The sequence below is a fragment of the Salvelinus fontinalis genome, chromosome 4 (assembly GCF_029448725.1).
Source record: "Salvelinus fontinalis isolate EN_2023a chromosome 4, ASM2944872v1, whole genome shotgun sequence".
NCBI lineage: Eukaryota > Metazoa > Chordata > Actinopteri > Salmoniformes > Salmonidae > Salvelinus > Salvelinus fontinalis.
The window spans coordinates 38054595-38068715 of record NC_074668.1 but is presented as its reverse complement, the minus strand read 5'-3'; the positions used below and the strand labels follow the sequence as shown (position 1 = coordinate 38068715).

Genomic DNA, 14121 nt, shown 5'->3' with positions numbered 1-14121 from the left:
ACAAGAAGGTGATATTTGCATGCAAAGAAAATTATTCACATTTATGTTTAAGTTGTTCTATCCCTTTACTGTGCTTATTACACACGTATGAATTACAATATGTAGCCATTTCAATACCTGCTGATACACATTTACTTTGGGCTCTATAAACCAAAATGTTAAAATCATTCCACACACAATTATTTAAAGACAAAAATAAACAGAGATTTATACAGAGTGCACTTTATTCAAAACGCTGTACTTTATTTCAGAGTTGATAAATAAACAAAGGAAATGGCTCTCTGCCACTCATCACTCTCAAAGTTCGAGTTCAACAGGTTCCAATGTCAGAAGCGTTTCCTAATTAATTTGATACATATTCAAAGCAAATTCTAGCCCACTCCATCATCAACAATGGTAAACCCATTATGAGAAAACAAGGTAGAATTTTTTTTTATTCATCATATTGAAGCAAAAGGAAAGGGTAGCTGGCTTTGGCTGGGCTCAGACCAGCAACCCTGTACTCTAACCAGAGGAGGTTGGTGGCACCATAATTGGGGACGACGGTAATGGCTAGAACGGAACAAGTTGAATGGTATCAAATACATCAAAGACATGGTGTGATGCCATTCCATTCGCTCCGTTCCAGCCATTATTGTGAGCCGTTCTCCCTGCAGAAGTCTCCACTGACTAACCTCAGTCCGAATAGCATTCCGTTTTTTAGAAGAGCTTTTAACATGCTGACCATGGAAAAGACCGTTACAATATCATCAAAGGAAAGTAAAACCTTGCTGATTCCTGCTAAGGGACAGAAAAATGAACCCAGCTCTTTTCATGACTTGCTTTTATTGGTTTCTTATGATGGGCGTGTGGGTATGTAGAGTCTACAGTAAGTCAGTCAGTCTCTGCAGTTGAATACTGTAGTGCCTCAAGGTTTTCTGCCACCTTTCTTGCGTAGTGACTGTCCCTCACCAGAAAAGGCGATGAATTCTGAATCCTCCTGTAAATAAATAAGACCAGCTTCAGCTTAATGCATTCAAATTTGGCACATCCAATACGAACCGTCTAAATATGGCTTTTATACGTTTCTGAATTTCAGTTTTGCAGGAAAGGGATTGAGCGGTTTATTACATTTTACTTTTTTGACCATCGTACTTACATCCTCTGTTGTTTTCCTGGGCTGAGGCCTGGAGTTTCTGATGAAGGTGATCCTTCCGACCTTGTACTCGTAGTTAGGAATCCCTCTGTATGGGGACAGAGAGGGGTTAAAGGTTCAGATCAGAGCTGATGTCATCATAGCATGTCACATGTAGGATTGCAAAATTCCAGGAACTTTAAAAGTTCCCAGAATTTTGCAACCCTAGTCACATGTGCATCCAGGGAGATATGCAGATCTGATCTGCAAATACAAAAGTGACAGGATATGGGGAAAAGGAGTAGGGGTTGGTTTTAGACTGGTCATAGCTCCCAACCTTTTAATGTCACTGGGATCGATGGGGACGGGGCTAGGCTCAATGCCTTTCTTTTTGCCATCCAGACGATTGCCTGAACCAGTGAAGGCCTATAGAGAATAAGTATTCATAGATTAATTCATGGGTTAAATTGCAAATGACTGTGTATGAGATACAAATAAATGAAAGTGAACCATACAGTATGTGTATAAACTGCAGTAAGTCATAAAAATATAAGCAAACTCACTCTGAATCTCATGTCCATGTCAGTCCAAGTGCTGGGGTCTTCTTCCTCTTCCTGTTGTGAGGAGTGATTAGAGTTCATCCAAACATACAGTATAAACACTGAGACCAGATTAGAAATATTAAATATGTGTGGTTCTTACTGTGGGCTCCTCTGGTGCTTTGTAACGTCTCTCTGGTTCTTTGTAACCCAGCGGAGCATCAAAGTCCACCTGAGAGACAACAACATGTATGGCTGAGTGAGGTAGAGCTATTCGGTACCATAATCTAAGCTACAGTGTTGTGTCTCCATTTATGGTATGATAGATAGTACAGAGGATCTTACATTCATATCACATTCAATGATAGATACTGCCTTGTCTGGCTTAGTCTCCATCACTCGCAGTTCATAGATCTGAAATCAGTATAGAGAGAAAAAACAGATGTTAGAAAGATAATACAGGTCAGGCACAACTGTATGCCACACCTTAAATTTAGAAGCAACATTCTGCTGGAAAGTGAAATTCCATTACAGTTTTGCCTTGTAACCCAGTCATCGTACCAATAACTTTAAATTGTTACCTTTTCATTGTAGTTAATTGCAATAACATCTCCTGTGGTTAAGCAGGCAAAGTTTCTCAAGGCATTTTCCAACCTATAAGACAGAGAAGCAGAATGTGAGAATAATTTCAGAGTTAGTTAGTTAGTTTTTGTGTCTATTTTCAATGGCAATTCAATGTGCAGAAAGAGAAGTATATAACTGTACCTACACTGCTTTGGGGTTAGTGATATCCAGGAAGTCTGGGCTCTGAGGCTGGAACTTGGAATATGTTGCCACCATGAGGTTAACGCTCTCCACCTGGACCAGGCCCCCTTCCTCCAGCAGGAGATTCTGCATCATCTACAGCGAAACACACAAACAGCCATATCACTACAGACACACTACACAAAATGGGTCATGGCCACAGAGAGCTGGCTATATGTGAGCAAAGATTTTAATGAGTGTGACTTATAAACCTACACTGTGTGTCTCTAATTTAAAACATCCTTTGATAGAAAACTGAAATATGGCACTAGATATATTCCAGGGGCTATGAATATGTTTATTAAAACCTCATCAGTTTATAAAAAATAAGTGTTGAAATAAAACAACCCTGCTCACCCAGTGTGGCAGGTAACAAATACCCTCATCTGCGACAAACTCCAAGACACCACAGTGTGTCATTCTGTCTGAGTTCTTGTTGGTCAGTTTGAACAACATGGGGTAGGTAATGTTAAGTCTGCCTTTGGGGGAAAAGAGTGAAGGGTAAAAAAAAAAACATCTGCTGGGTAAATGGCATTTGTAGATTAGAGTTTAAATCTGGATAATGTAGGAAGAGTATACTTACTTAGTTGATCAAGTGCTGATGGCGGCATTATAACTATAAGGAGAAAACATTACAGTGATATGAGCACTGAAGAACACTTAGAGCAGGATAATAAATACTACTTTGACAGTATGATGAGGGTAACTGCAATCTCTCACTTGTGTATGGGGAACTGGTGCAAAGCATAGGTGTTAAACTCCATACATTCCTTGTATAGTTACGATATATTCGAATGTATAATTCATAGAACAGCCATCACGTAGATTACTTACTTTTTCCTCCTTTCTCCACATCTGACCGGTCGTTGGGACCCGCCAGCATGGACACAGAGTAGCAGCGGTATTGAGTGGAGAAACGGTTTTGGAAAGCCCGTGGGATCGGGTGATCAAACATGTTGAAGGAAAACTGTGACATATATTTCGAAAAACAATTAGGCAGTGATGTTAGGTTAAAATAAGCTATTTTGAGACAGTTAGCCAACTGGTTACTGCAGCTAACATACCCCGATTTATTTAAAAAACAATCTTTAATTTCAAACATCTTCATAACTACTAGCTAGCCTGAGTAATGTAAAACTAGCTGACAAGTGACACCTTATAACGATTTTTTAAAGCAGTACGATTCACAAGAAAAGTAGTAAAGTATCTGAGCAAGGTAGAGATATTCATTTAATCTTAAATCGCATAGAGACAATGTATCATTTGAGTTAAATGGCGAGCTAGCTACCGTTACCTATTTCCTATCGCTAACGGTAGTTAACTTAGCTAGTGAATTTCGAATGCGATGTTGTTATTGTAGGTACTATTTGACATAAGCAACAGTCAAAACCAATGTTATTGACTACTTACCATCATGTGCTACTGTACGCCAAACGTTATAAATCAAAATGTATTGAATAAAGCTATAATAAATAGCGTATTTGTTATTCTTCTTCTATTAAATAGCTTATTACTGCTCCGGCAAACTGGCTGCTGGCTGAAACTCCAATGTTGTTTTCCGCTTAGCCACGATGACAGCAGGAAGTGACGAATATCACAAAACAAAGCATGAACAGTAATCATAATCCACAAAACAAGATCACATCCTACGCGATTGGCTCAAAGAGCTGGATGGATAGAGACCTACCAGCATGCAATTTCTATTGTTCAGTTTTACACAAACTCTACAAAGTGGAGTTTTATTGTCTGTTTAAATTTCGTCAGCTGACGTGCGAATTTGGCGTGATATTTTCTCAAGGAAATGTTGGGCATACAACAAAAAGCCCCGGGCGTTGCAACTTGAGCTCAAAGAACAAATATATTATATTTTTATGCAACCTTACGAAAATAGCGTGAAACGTTTATTACGGACATAAGAAAGGAATTCTACGACATTGTTGTCAACCAGGTGCGAGCTTCTGAAACGGAAATTAGCTTCCTGCATGCTAACTAGTTAGTTAGATAACGTTGACTACTGTAATTAGTTAACGTACTTAGCTAACAATAGAGAGGAGAGGACTATTTTTCAGTCGGCTAACGTTAATTTCCCTGCTATTTTGCAACAAGTGAATACGATGTTACTTTTACAAGCTTCTGTGACTTAAATTGTTATGTTCCTCCATTGCATTGTTGTCAGAGAATTTCTCTCCTGGTGTCATCGGATATCGATGCACTCTGCGCCTGTAAGATATTACAGGTAAATTAGAGCCCTTTCGTTTGCTGTCAAATAAGTTAACTATCTGACATAGCTGCACTGTTTGTTGTCAACTGTTCTGCTGCATAGTTGTGTAATTCAAATGTATTCTGATTGCTTCTTACACCACCCTCTACACAGGCACTGTTTCACTGTGACCAGGTCCAGTACACCTTGGTGCCAGTGACAGGGTGGCAAGACCTTGGTACCGCCTTCCTAGAGCACAAGGAGCAGGTAGTGTGAGACTCCTGTCCAGTCCTGATAGCCCAGGAGTTAATCTTATGGTGTCAAACATGACTATCAAGAACACAAACCTCCATGACAGGTGTGTTATTTGCTCTAATTTCAGTTCCACTATTTTGTCCTGATCAACTGTGGAGCAAATGTTGATCTCCTGGAACCCCTGCAGCCAGAGGAAGACTCCATCTTCTTCATCTGTGACACACACAGACCTGTGGATGTAGTCAATGTCTACAATGACACCCAGGTGAGCAGTCAATGTCTATCTCCCAAATTACACCTTTTCTTGTAAAAAGTGCAAAAGTAGTGCACTATGTGGAGAATAGGGTGCCATTTGGGACATAGTCAAGGTCTGTTATTTAGGGTACACTGGTCCTTTACTAGCCCAGCTTCTAGACCAAGATTATATTCTATGTCTAGCCGTATAACCCTAGCCCACTTATTTACCGGCGTTTGTCTGTGGCTCTTTGGTGGACGGATTCTCTTCATAATGCATTGTTTGCATTGCCTTGTTGTGCCCGGGAAATAATTAAATCCAATTGTTGACCCTACCCCCTCCAAATCAAAACAAAACATTGATGTCAGTGTGTGCATGCCTCATTCTGCTTCTTGTCTGTGGCATCATGGCTCCTATATTGCAAGGCTGATTAGCTAGGACAAACAAGTGTGAGAAACAGACAGGTGTGCACGCAAAGCGAGAACACAACATAGAATGCATGTTTGGTTTTGATTTGGAGGGCGGTGGTAGCATCTAACAATTTGATTTAATAGTTTCTTGTGCACTGCGTGGCCATGTAAGGGAGGGATTTTTAAGAACTGTCTACTGACTATGGATATACATTCCAACGTGGAATATGTGCCACTACACACGTAGTAATTTGATTGTGAGTTCTTGAAAGCATTTGCTATTGGAATACAATTAGACCTTGTATTATTAATAAATTAAATTATTAATAATGAGGTCTAAGTTTGGGCTAGTCCTTCACAAGTGGTTGATTGACTTTGGCAGCAGTTGGGTGACTTCACAGGAGAAAAGTCCTTGAGGATACTACCCTTGAAATGCTAAAGAGCAAAGAAGTTGTTGTCCAGATGGCATAACCACCATCAACCAGTGTTCTGAACCCAATCTCCCACAACCCCCCCACCCCCACCCCAAGGTGAAGCTGATGATAAAGCAGGATGATGGCCTTGGAGTGCTCTCCTATGACGACATCTTCCGCGATGAAGATGATGAAGAGGAAGGCAGCGAGGACTCTGGGAATAAGAGCGACGGAGGCTCAGTGCCTTCTGGGAGACGATACGATGAGGTATTACCATATTGATGTCACAAAAGTTATGACAAAGAATATATACCCTCTATTGATCCCATCCCACCTCTACATAAATAACCCTTTGAGCCTAGGTGTATCTTTCTCATATTTATGGTTCTTATTAAACAATTGTCCGGTGTAATTTGATTTGTGTGAATGACAATGATGATTCCACAAATAGTGGACAAAGCCGATCATATTGCAGTGATGTATTGCTATTTATACCAACATGTTCCCATGTTTTAGGGGGCAGTGGAGAGAAGGATAGAGCAAAGAGAGAGTGGGAGGCACGAAGGGAATGGTTCTTTAGAGTTTTAAAAGTTTAAACAGTAATGATGTCGTGCAGATTGTGACTATTGAAACATTTTCATTTCAGACGCGAGATCTTGTTTGACTATGAGCATTATGAATACCGTGGGACTTCAGTGAGTACGGATTATATATTATGTTGAAACTGGGTCCTCTCTATCTAATCCTCACAGTACCAGTCAAAAGTTTGGACACACCTACTCATTCAAGGGGTTTTCTTTATATTTACTATTTTCTATATTGTAGAATAATGGTGAAGACATCAAAACTATGAAATAACACATGGAATCATGTAGTAACCAAAAAAGTGTTAAACAAATCAAAATATATTTTAGATAATTCAAAGTAGCCACCCTTTGCCTTGATGACAGCTTTACACATTTGGCATTCTCTCAACCAGCTTCACCTGGAATGCTTTTCCAGCAGTCTTGAAGGAGTTTCCACATATGCAGAGCACTTGTTGGCTGCTTTTCCTTCACTCTGTGGTCCAACTCATTCCAAATCGTCTCAATTGGGTTGAGGTCAGGTGATTGTGCAGGCCAGGTCATCTGATGTAGCACTCCACCACTCTCCTTATTGGTCAAATAGCACTTCCACAGCCTGGAAGTGTGTTGGGTCATTGTCCTGTTGAATAACAAATGATAGTCCCACTAAGCGCAAACCAGATGGGATGGCGTATCGCTGCAGAATGCTGTGGTAGCCATGCTGGTAAAGAGTGCCTTGAATTCTAAATAAACCATCACTGAGTGTCACCAGCAAAGCACCATTACACCTCCTCCATGCTTCACGGTGGGAGCCACACATGCAGAGATCATCAGTTCACCTACTCTGTGGCGGTTGGAACCAAAAATAGCAAATTTGGACTCATCAGACCAAAGGACATATTTCCACCGGTCTAATGGCCGTTGCTCGTGTTTCTTGGCCCAAGCAAGTCTCTTCTTCTTATTGGTGTCCTTTAGAAGTTGTTCCTTTGCAGCAATTCGACCATGAAGGCCTGATTCACACAGTCTCCTCTGAAAAGTTGATGTTGAGATGTCTGTTACTTGAACTCTGAAGCATTTATTTAGGTTGCAATCTGAGCCGCGTAACTCTAATAAGCTTATCCTCTGCGTCTTCCATTCCTGTGGCGGTCCTCATTAGATCCAGTTTCATCATAGCTCTTGATGATTTTTGCGACTGCACTTGAAGAAACTTTCAAGTTCTTGACATTTATTGCATTGACTGACCTTCATGTCTTGAAGTAATACTGGACTGTCATTTCTCTTTGCTTATTTGAGCTGTTCTATCCATAATATGGACTTGGTATTTTACCAAATAGGGCTATATTCTGTATACCACCCCTACCTTGTCACAACTGATTGTCTCAAACGCATTAAGAAGGAAATCATTTCCCTTAATTAACTTTTAACAAGGCACACCTGTTAATTGAAATGCATTCCAGGAGACTACCTCATGAAGCTGGTTGAGAGAATGCCAAGAGTGTGCGACGCTGTCAAGGCAAAGGGTAGCTATGAGGAAACTACTTGAAAGAGTAGGTGTGTCAAATTTTGACTGGTATTGTGTATCTATATTACACACACATACACAGTGCCTTCGGGAAAGTATTCAGACCCCTTAACTTTTTTAACATTCTGTTAAGTTACAGCCTTATCCCAAAATTGATTAAAAAATAATAAAAATCCTCAGCAATCTACACACAATAACCCATAATGACAAAGCTATAACAGGTTTTTAGAATTTTTTGCAAATATATAAAAAACAAATACCTTATTTACATTAGTATTCAGACCCTTTGCGATGAGAATCAAAATTGAGCTCAGGTGCATCCTGTTTCCATTGATCATCCTTGACATGTTTCTACACCTTGATTGGAGTCAACCTGTAGTAAATTCAATTGATTGGACAATGTTTGGAAAGGCACACACCTGTCTATGTCAGAGCAAAAACCAAGCTATAAGTTTGAAGAAATTGTCCGTAGTGCTTCGAGACAGGATTGTGTTGAGGCACAGATCTGGGGAAGTGTACCAAAACATTTCTGCAGCATTGAAGGTAACCAAGAACACAGTGGCCTTCATCATTCTTGAATGGTAGAAGTTTAAACCACCAAGACTCTTCTTAGAGCTGGCCGCCCGGCCAAACTGAGCAATTGGGGAAGAAGGGTCCTTGGACAGGGAGGTGACCAAGAACCCAATGGTCACTCTGACAGAGCTCTAGAGTTCCTCTGGAGATGGGAGAATCTTTCAGAAGGACAACCATCTCTGCAGCACTACTAATCAGGCCTTTATGGTAGAGTGGCCAGACAGAAGCCATTCCTCACTAAAAGGCACACGACAGCTCACTTGGAGTTTGCCAAAAGGCACCTAAAGACGCTGACCATGAGAAACAAGATTCTCTGGTCTGATGAAACCACGGTTTAACTCTTTGGCCTGAATGCCAAGTGTCACGTCTGGAGGAAACCTTGCACTATCCCTACGGTGAAGCATGGTGGTGGCAGCATCATGCTATCGGGATGTTTTTCAGGGATTGGGAGACTAGTCAGAATCGAGGGAAAAATGAATGCAGCAAAGTACAGAGAGTTCCTTGATAAGCCTGCTCCAGAACACTTAGGACCTCCAGACTGGGGTGAAGGTTCACCTTCCAACAGGACAACGACCCTAAGCACAAAGCAGGAGTGGCTTCGGTACAAGTCTCTGAATGTCCTTGAGTGTTCCAGCCAGAGCCCTGGACTTGAACCTGATCGAACATCTCTGGAGAGACCTGAAAAAAGCTGTGCAGCAACGCTCCCCATCCAACCTGACAAAGCTTGAGAGAATCTGCAGAGAAGAATGGGAGAAACTCCCCAAATACAGGTGTGCCAAGCTTGTAGCGTTATACCCAAGAAGACTCAAGGCTGTAATCACTGCCAAAGGTGCTTCAACAAAGTACTGAGTGAAGGGTCTGAATACTTATGTAAATATAAAAAATAAACTGTTTTAGCTTTGTCATTATGGGGTATTGTGTGTAGATTGGGGGGGGGGGGGGGATTTAATACATTTTAGAATAAGGCTGTAACTTAACAAAATGGAAAAAGTCAAGGGGTTTGAATACTTTCCGAAGGCACTGTGTATGTGTAATTTAATAATATATTGAACAAAAATAATATAAACTTAACATGTAAAGTGTTTGTCCCATGTTTAATGCACTGAAATAAAATTCCCCAAATGTTCCATACATGCACACATTTGTTTACATGCCTATTAGTGGGCATTTCTCCTTTGCCAAAATAATCCATCCACTTGACAGGTGTAGCATATCAAGAGGATGATTAAACAGCATGATCATTACACAGGTGCACCTTGTGTAGGCCACTTTTTAAAATGTTCAGTTTTGTCACACAACACAATGCCACAGATATCTCAAGTTCTCAAGTTTTGAGGGTGTGTGCAATTGGCATGCTGACTGCCGGAATGTCCAGGAGAGCTGTTGCCAAAGAATTGGATGTTCATTTCTCTACCATAAGCTGCCTCCAACGTCATTTTATGGAATTTGTCAGTACGTCCAACCGGCCTCATATCCGCAGACCACTTATAACCACACCAGCCCAGGACCTCCACATCCATCCTCTTTATCTGCGGGATTGTCCAGGGGGGGGGGTAATATCTTTGAAATTGTTGCATGCTGCCTTTTTTAATATTTTTGACAGCTTCTTTTGTAAATGTGAAATTCTATAATTGTTTATTTGCATGGGCAGAAGATGACAATGACAGTACAATTATGTTGACTTTGATGTTTTGACAGGTGGGCCATTATTGGGCTGACTGACCAATTGGGTTCATGATAAAATCACTCAGCAAGGACCAGGGGAGCTTAGACTTGTGCATGAGAACTTGAGACATTACTTTTTGAGACCTTTGGGTATTTTTTTTTTCTTTAGACTAGTCTTAGTACGGTACCCAAAATCTACACCCCTTCGTTGGTGAGTTGGTCAACAGTAGGGATTTTTCAACTAAATGTTTGTCATTTAACTGCCAACAACTAGTTTTCATGCACATTTTTTTCAATTGAGAAATACTGCATCAAACATCTTAGATGTATATTTGCGCGACTAAGACCAAAAACGTCAAAAGGAATTACAGATTTCTTGAGTTATTTTAGATGAATTCTGACTAATTTGAGGAAGTATACTGGCTTACAGTGTCTGAGGAGGGACAAACCGCAATATTGCTGCCTTTTTTTCTTGTTTTTCAAGCGAATGTATTTAAGGTAGTATGCGAGCACAGACTTTTCTAGCCTAGTTTTGCTAGGAGCAAACTGAATGTACAGTGCATTTGGAAAGTATTGGGACTCCTTCACTTTTTCCACATTTTGTTACGTTACAGCCTTATTCTAAAATTGGTAAAATTGTTTTTTTTCCCCTCATCAATCTACACAATACCCCATAATGACAAAGCAAAAACATGTTTAGACATTTTTGCAAATGTATTAAAAACGGACATCTGGACCACTCAAGGACATTCAGAGACTTGTCCCGAAGCGACTCCTGCATTGTCTTGGCTATGTGCTAAGGGTCGTTGTCCTGTTGGAAGGTGAACCTTTGCCCCAGTCTGAGGTCCTGAGCACCCTGGAGCAGGTTTTCATCAAGGATCTCTCTGTACTTTGCTCTGTTCATCTTTCCCTCGATCTTGACTAGTCTTCCAATCCCTGCCACTGAAAAACATTCCCACAGCATGATGCTGCCACCATGCTTCAACGTAGGGATGGTATTGGCCAGGTGATGAGCATTGCCTGGTTTCTTCCAGATGTGACTCTTGGCATTCAGACCAAAGAGTTCAAGCTTGATTTCATCAGACCAGATAATCTTGTTTCTCATGGTCTGAGAGTCCTTTAGGTGCCTTTTGACAAACTCTTAAGTGGGCTCTCATGGAAGCCGCTCCTCTGTAAAAGGCCCATCTGGTCACTCTACCATTAAAAGCCTGATTGGTGGAGTGCTGCAGAGATGGTTGTCCTTCTGGAATGTTCTCCCATCTCCACCTCATGGCTTGGTTTTTGCTCTGACATGCACTGTCAACTGTGGGATCTTATTTAGACAGGTGTGTGCCTTTCTAAATCATGTCCAATCAATTTAATTTACCACAGGTTGACTCCAAATTGTAGAAACATCTCAAGGATGATCAATGGAAACAGAATGCACCTGAGCTCAATTGAGTTTCATAGCAAAGGGTCTGAATACTTATGTAAATAAGGTATTTCCTGTTTTTCATTTCACATTTGCTAAAATGTCTGAACATGTTTTGGCTTTGTCGTTATGGGCTATTATGTGTAGTTTGAGGAACATTTTATAAGGCTAACGTAACAATGTGGGAAAAGTGAAGGGGCCTGGATACTTTCCGAATGCACTGTATGCTGACACCTTAAGCGTTGCCACATTTTTGTGGCTGGTTGTGTGTATGCTGTCCTGCTTGTCACCCTCTGCTCTCTGTCCTGCGTTCTTTGTGTGTTAACCCCTTGAAACACTGTCTCAGTCTGCGTCTGGCCCTGTACCAACACTGGTTTCTGTATATGTAACTCCTCTTAAACCTCCTGCAACTTCAAGCTCTGGTCCATGCACGGCCAGAGGAAACTCCAAGAGTTCCTTGCTGACATGGGGTATGCTATCCTCAAGTTTTGACTGTCAACTAGAATCATCTGTCAAATAAGCAAATTATCACTCTAGGGACATGCGGGACTCAAATTCTTGAGTATAATTTACTAATCAATTAGTCAGTGGCCTCTGAAGGACAAATGTCACTTCATCAAGAGTAACGAGCAGCAGTTTGTCATTTGATTTATTGATGATAATAAGTTGTTTGAATGATTATTAAAGACTCACTGTTTGTGTTGTCCAGCCTGCCCCTGAAGCAGGTGAAGCAGAAGTTCAAATCCATGGACATGTCTATCAAAGACAATCTGCGAGAAGTCATAGAAGAATCATCCAACAAATACAGGTAAGAGTGTCTGTTCTAGTGCATCAATATATGGAAACACTTGAGTAAATGAGGGATACAAAGTGTATTAAAAGCAGGTGCTTCCACACAGGTGTGGTTCCTGAGTTAATTAAGCAGTAACAACCCAAGCTTAGGGTCGTGTATAAAAGTCCTGTGCAGACCATTATTTTGGCTACCAAAGCTATGTCCCCATAGGATGACAATGCCTCTCCACAGGACACGAGTAGTCACTGATTGTTTTGATGAGCATGAAAACGATGTAAACCATATGCCATGGCCGTCCCAGTTACCAGACCTCAACCCAATTGAACGCTTATGGGAGATTCTGGAGCGGTGCCTGAGACAGCATTTTCCATCAACATAACACCAAATTATGGAATTTCTCGTGGAAGAATGGTGTCACATCTCCAATAGAGTTCCAGAGACTTGTAGAATCTATGTCAATGTGCATTGAAGCTGTTCTGGCACGTGGTGGCCCAGTGCCTATTAAAGACACTTTATGGTGGTGGTCAATTTATTTTGCCAGTTACCTGAATCTGTAAATAATCCCCAGTATCAATGGGTTCCTCCGTCTGACTGTGTATATGATGAATACAATATTCTCCTCTCTTAATATACCCAATAACTATCATTTTAAATGCTTTTATCACTGTTCCTTCACTATGACGGACATCTGTATCCAGACGTTCGGCGTTCACTTTGGCTTCAAGAATCGTTTCCTGGCCAATGATGTGGTGCACGCTGCTGTTGCCCTGCTGGAGAACACTGAGAAGGATGAGAGCCCTGGCGACAACTTCCTCAAGGCCCTTGACTTCCTCTCCAGGTACACACACATGGGTGTTGAAGGGAACTGTCATCGTTCTGGGCATCCCACTTGAGTCTGAGACATCCGACAAGAAGAAGTGAGTCCATAACGTGTGTCGGTCGTGTGCAAGATTACAGCACTTGAATGTTCTTGGTTGTGTTTTGTGGGAAAACCAAAAATGACCATTGCAAATTGTTTCCTTTCATTTGCTCTGCCTCTAATTTCTCTCATCCTCTCCCCCTCCAATAGTTTCATTGGCTGTGCTTTTGAGAATGCAGCAGAGAGCACCAGCTCCAGAACTCTCCACAACCACTTCAACACCTCTAGAAAGTAAAATGTTCTTGTCATTGTATATATTGGCCACAAGAGAGCAGACATGACACATTACAGATGGAACCTGTACACTTTTTTTTTCTTCTTACACACAGTTCAATACTTGATTTTGGATCTCATCAGATGCCTCAAGTCATTCTTACATGTGTAAGCATTACATCATCAGGTGTTAACCATTTCCCCATGGAAACAGACACACAGACACACATCCTTACCTGTGTTTTCCCTTTTCAGTCATTGAGCTAAAGATGGAGGACAGGACTAAGTTTCTGAAAGGACAGCAGGGTGATGAGGGCAAAGGCACACTGATGTTTGGGTAAAGTTCCTGAAAGTGAAATGTGAAAGCTGTCAATGCTGGAAGAGACTGACATTACAATTAGATTCATGCCCAATGTGATGAAGATCTCGATTGTGTGCTTCACCTCTTTTATTCAGCGAACAGTATTTCCAATGTTTTGTCTATTCAGCTCT

General features: G+C 41.1%; 1 protein-coding gene and 1 long non-coding RNA gene across 2 annotated transcripts; one reads left to right on the top strand and one right to left on the bottom strand.

Moving 5' to 3' along the window:
- Positions 1-206: 206 nt before the first annotated feature.
- Positions 207-4035, bottom strand: LOC129853716 (ubiquitin recognition factor in ER-associated degradation protein 1). Its single transcript, XM_055920060.1, has 12 exons — positions 3868-4035; positions 3292-3424; positions 3041-3073; positions 2815-2936; positions 2423-2553; positions 2235-2307; positions 1999-2067; positions 1817-1885; positions 1678-1728; positions 1452-1540; positions 1139-1223; positions 207-979 (listed from the first exon to the last, which is right to left on the bottom strand). The coding sequence occupies exons 1-12, from the start codon at positions 3871-3873 to the stop codon at positions 908-910; spliced, it is 933 nt and encodes a 310-aa protein (XP_055776035.1). The 5' UTR covers positions 3874-4035; the 3' UTR covers positions 207-907.
- A 6-nt stretch (positions 4036-4041) lies between these two features.
- Positions 4042-5053, top strand: LOC129853721 (uncharacterized). The gene is made up of 3 exons (XR_008759168.1): positions 4042-4405; positions 4853-4924; positions 5040-5053. It is a non-coding gene; the product is annotated as an uncharacterized LOC129853721 (long non-coding RNA).
- Positions 5054-14121: the final 9068 nt, after the last annotated feature.

What these genes read in the sequence shown, in the direction of transcription:
- LOC129853716 (XM_055920060.1), bottom strand. An exon ending in TCATTGAATGTGATATGAAT is followed by an intron (nt 1,886 to 1,998) that starts GTAAGATCCTCT and finishes GTTGTCTCTCAG; the next exon opens with GTGGACTTTGATGCTCCGCT. An exon ending in AAGCACCAGAGGAGCCCACA is followed by an intron (nt 1,729 to 1,816) that starts GTAAGAACCACA and finishes TCCTCACAACAG; the next exon opens with GAAGAGGAAGAAGACCCCAG.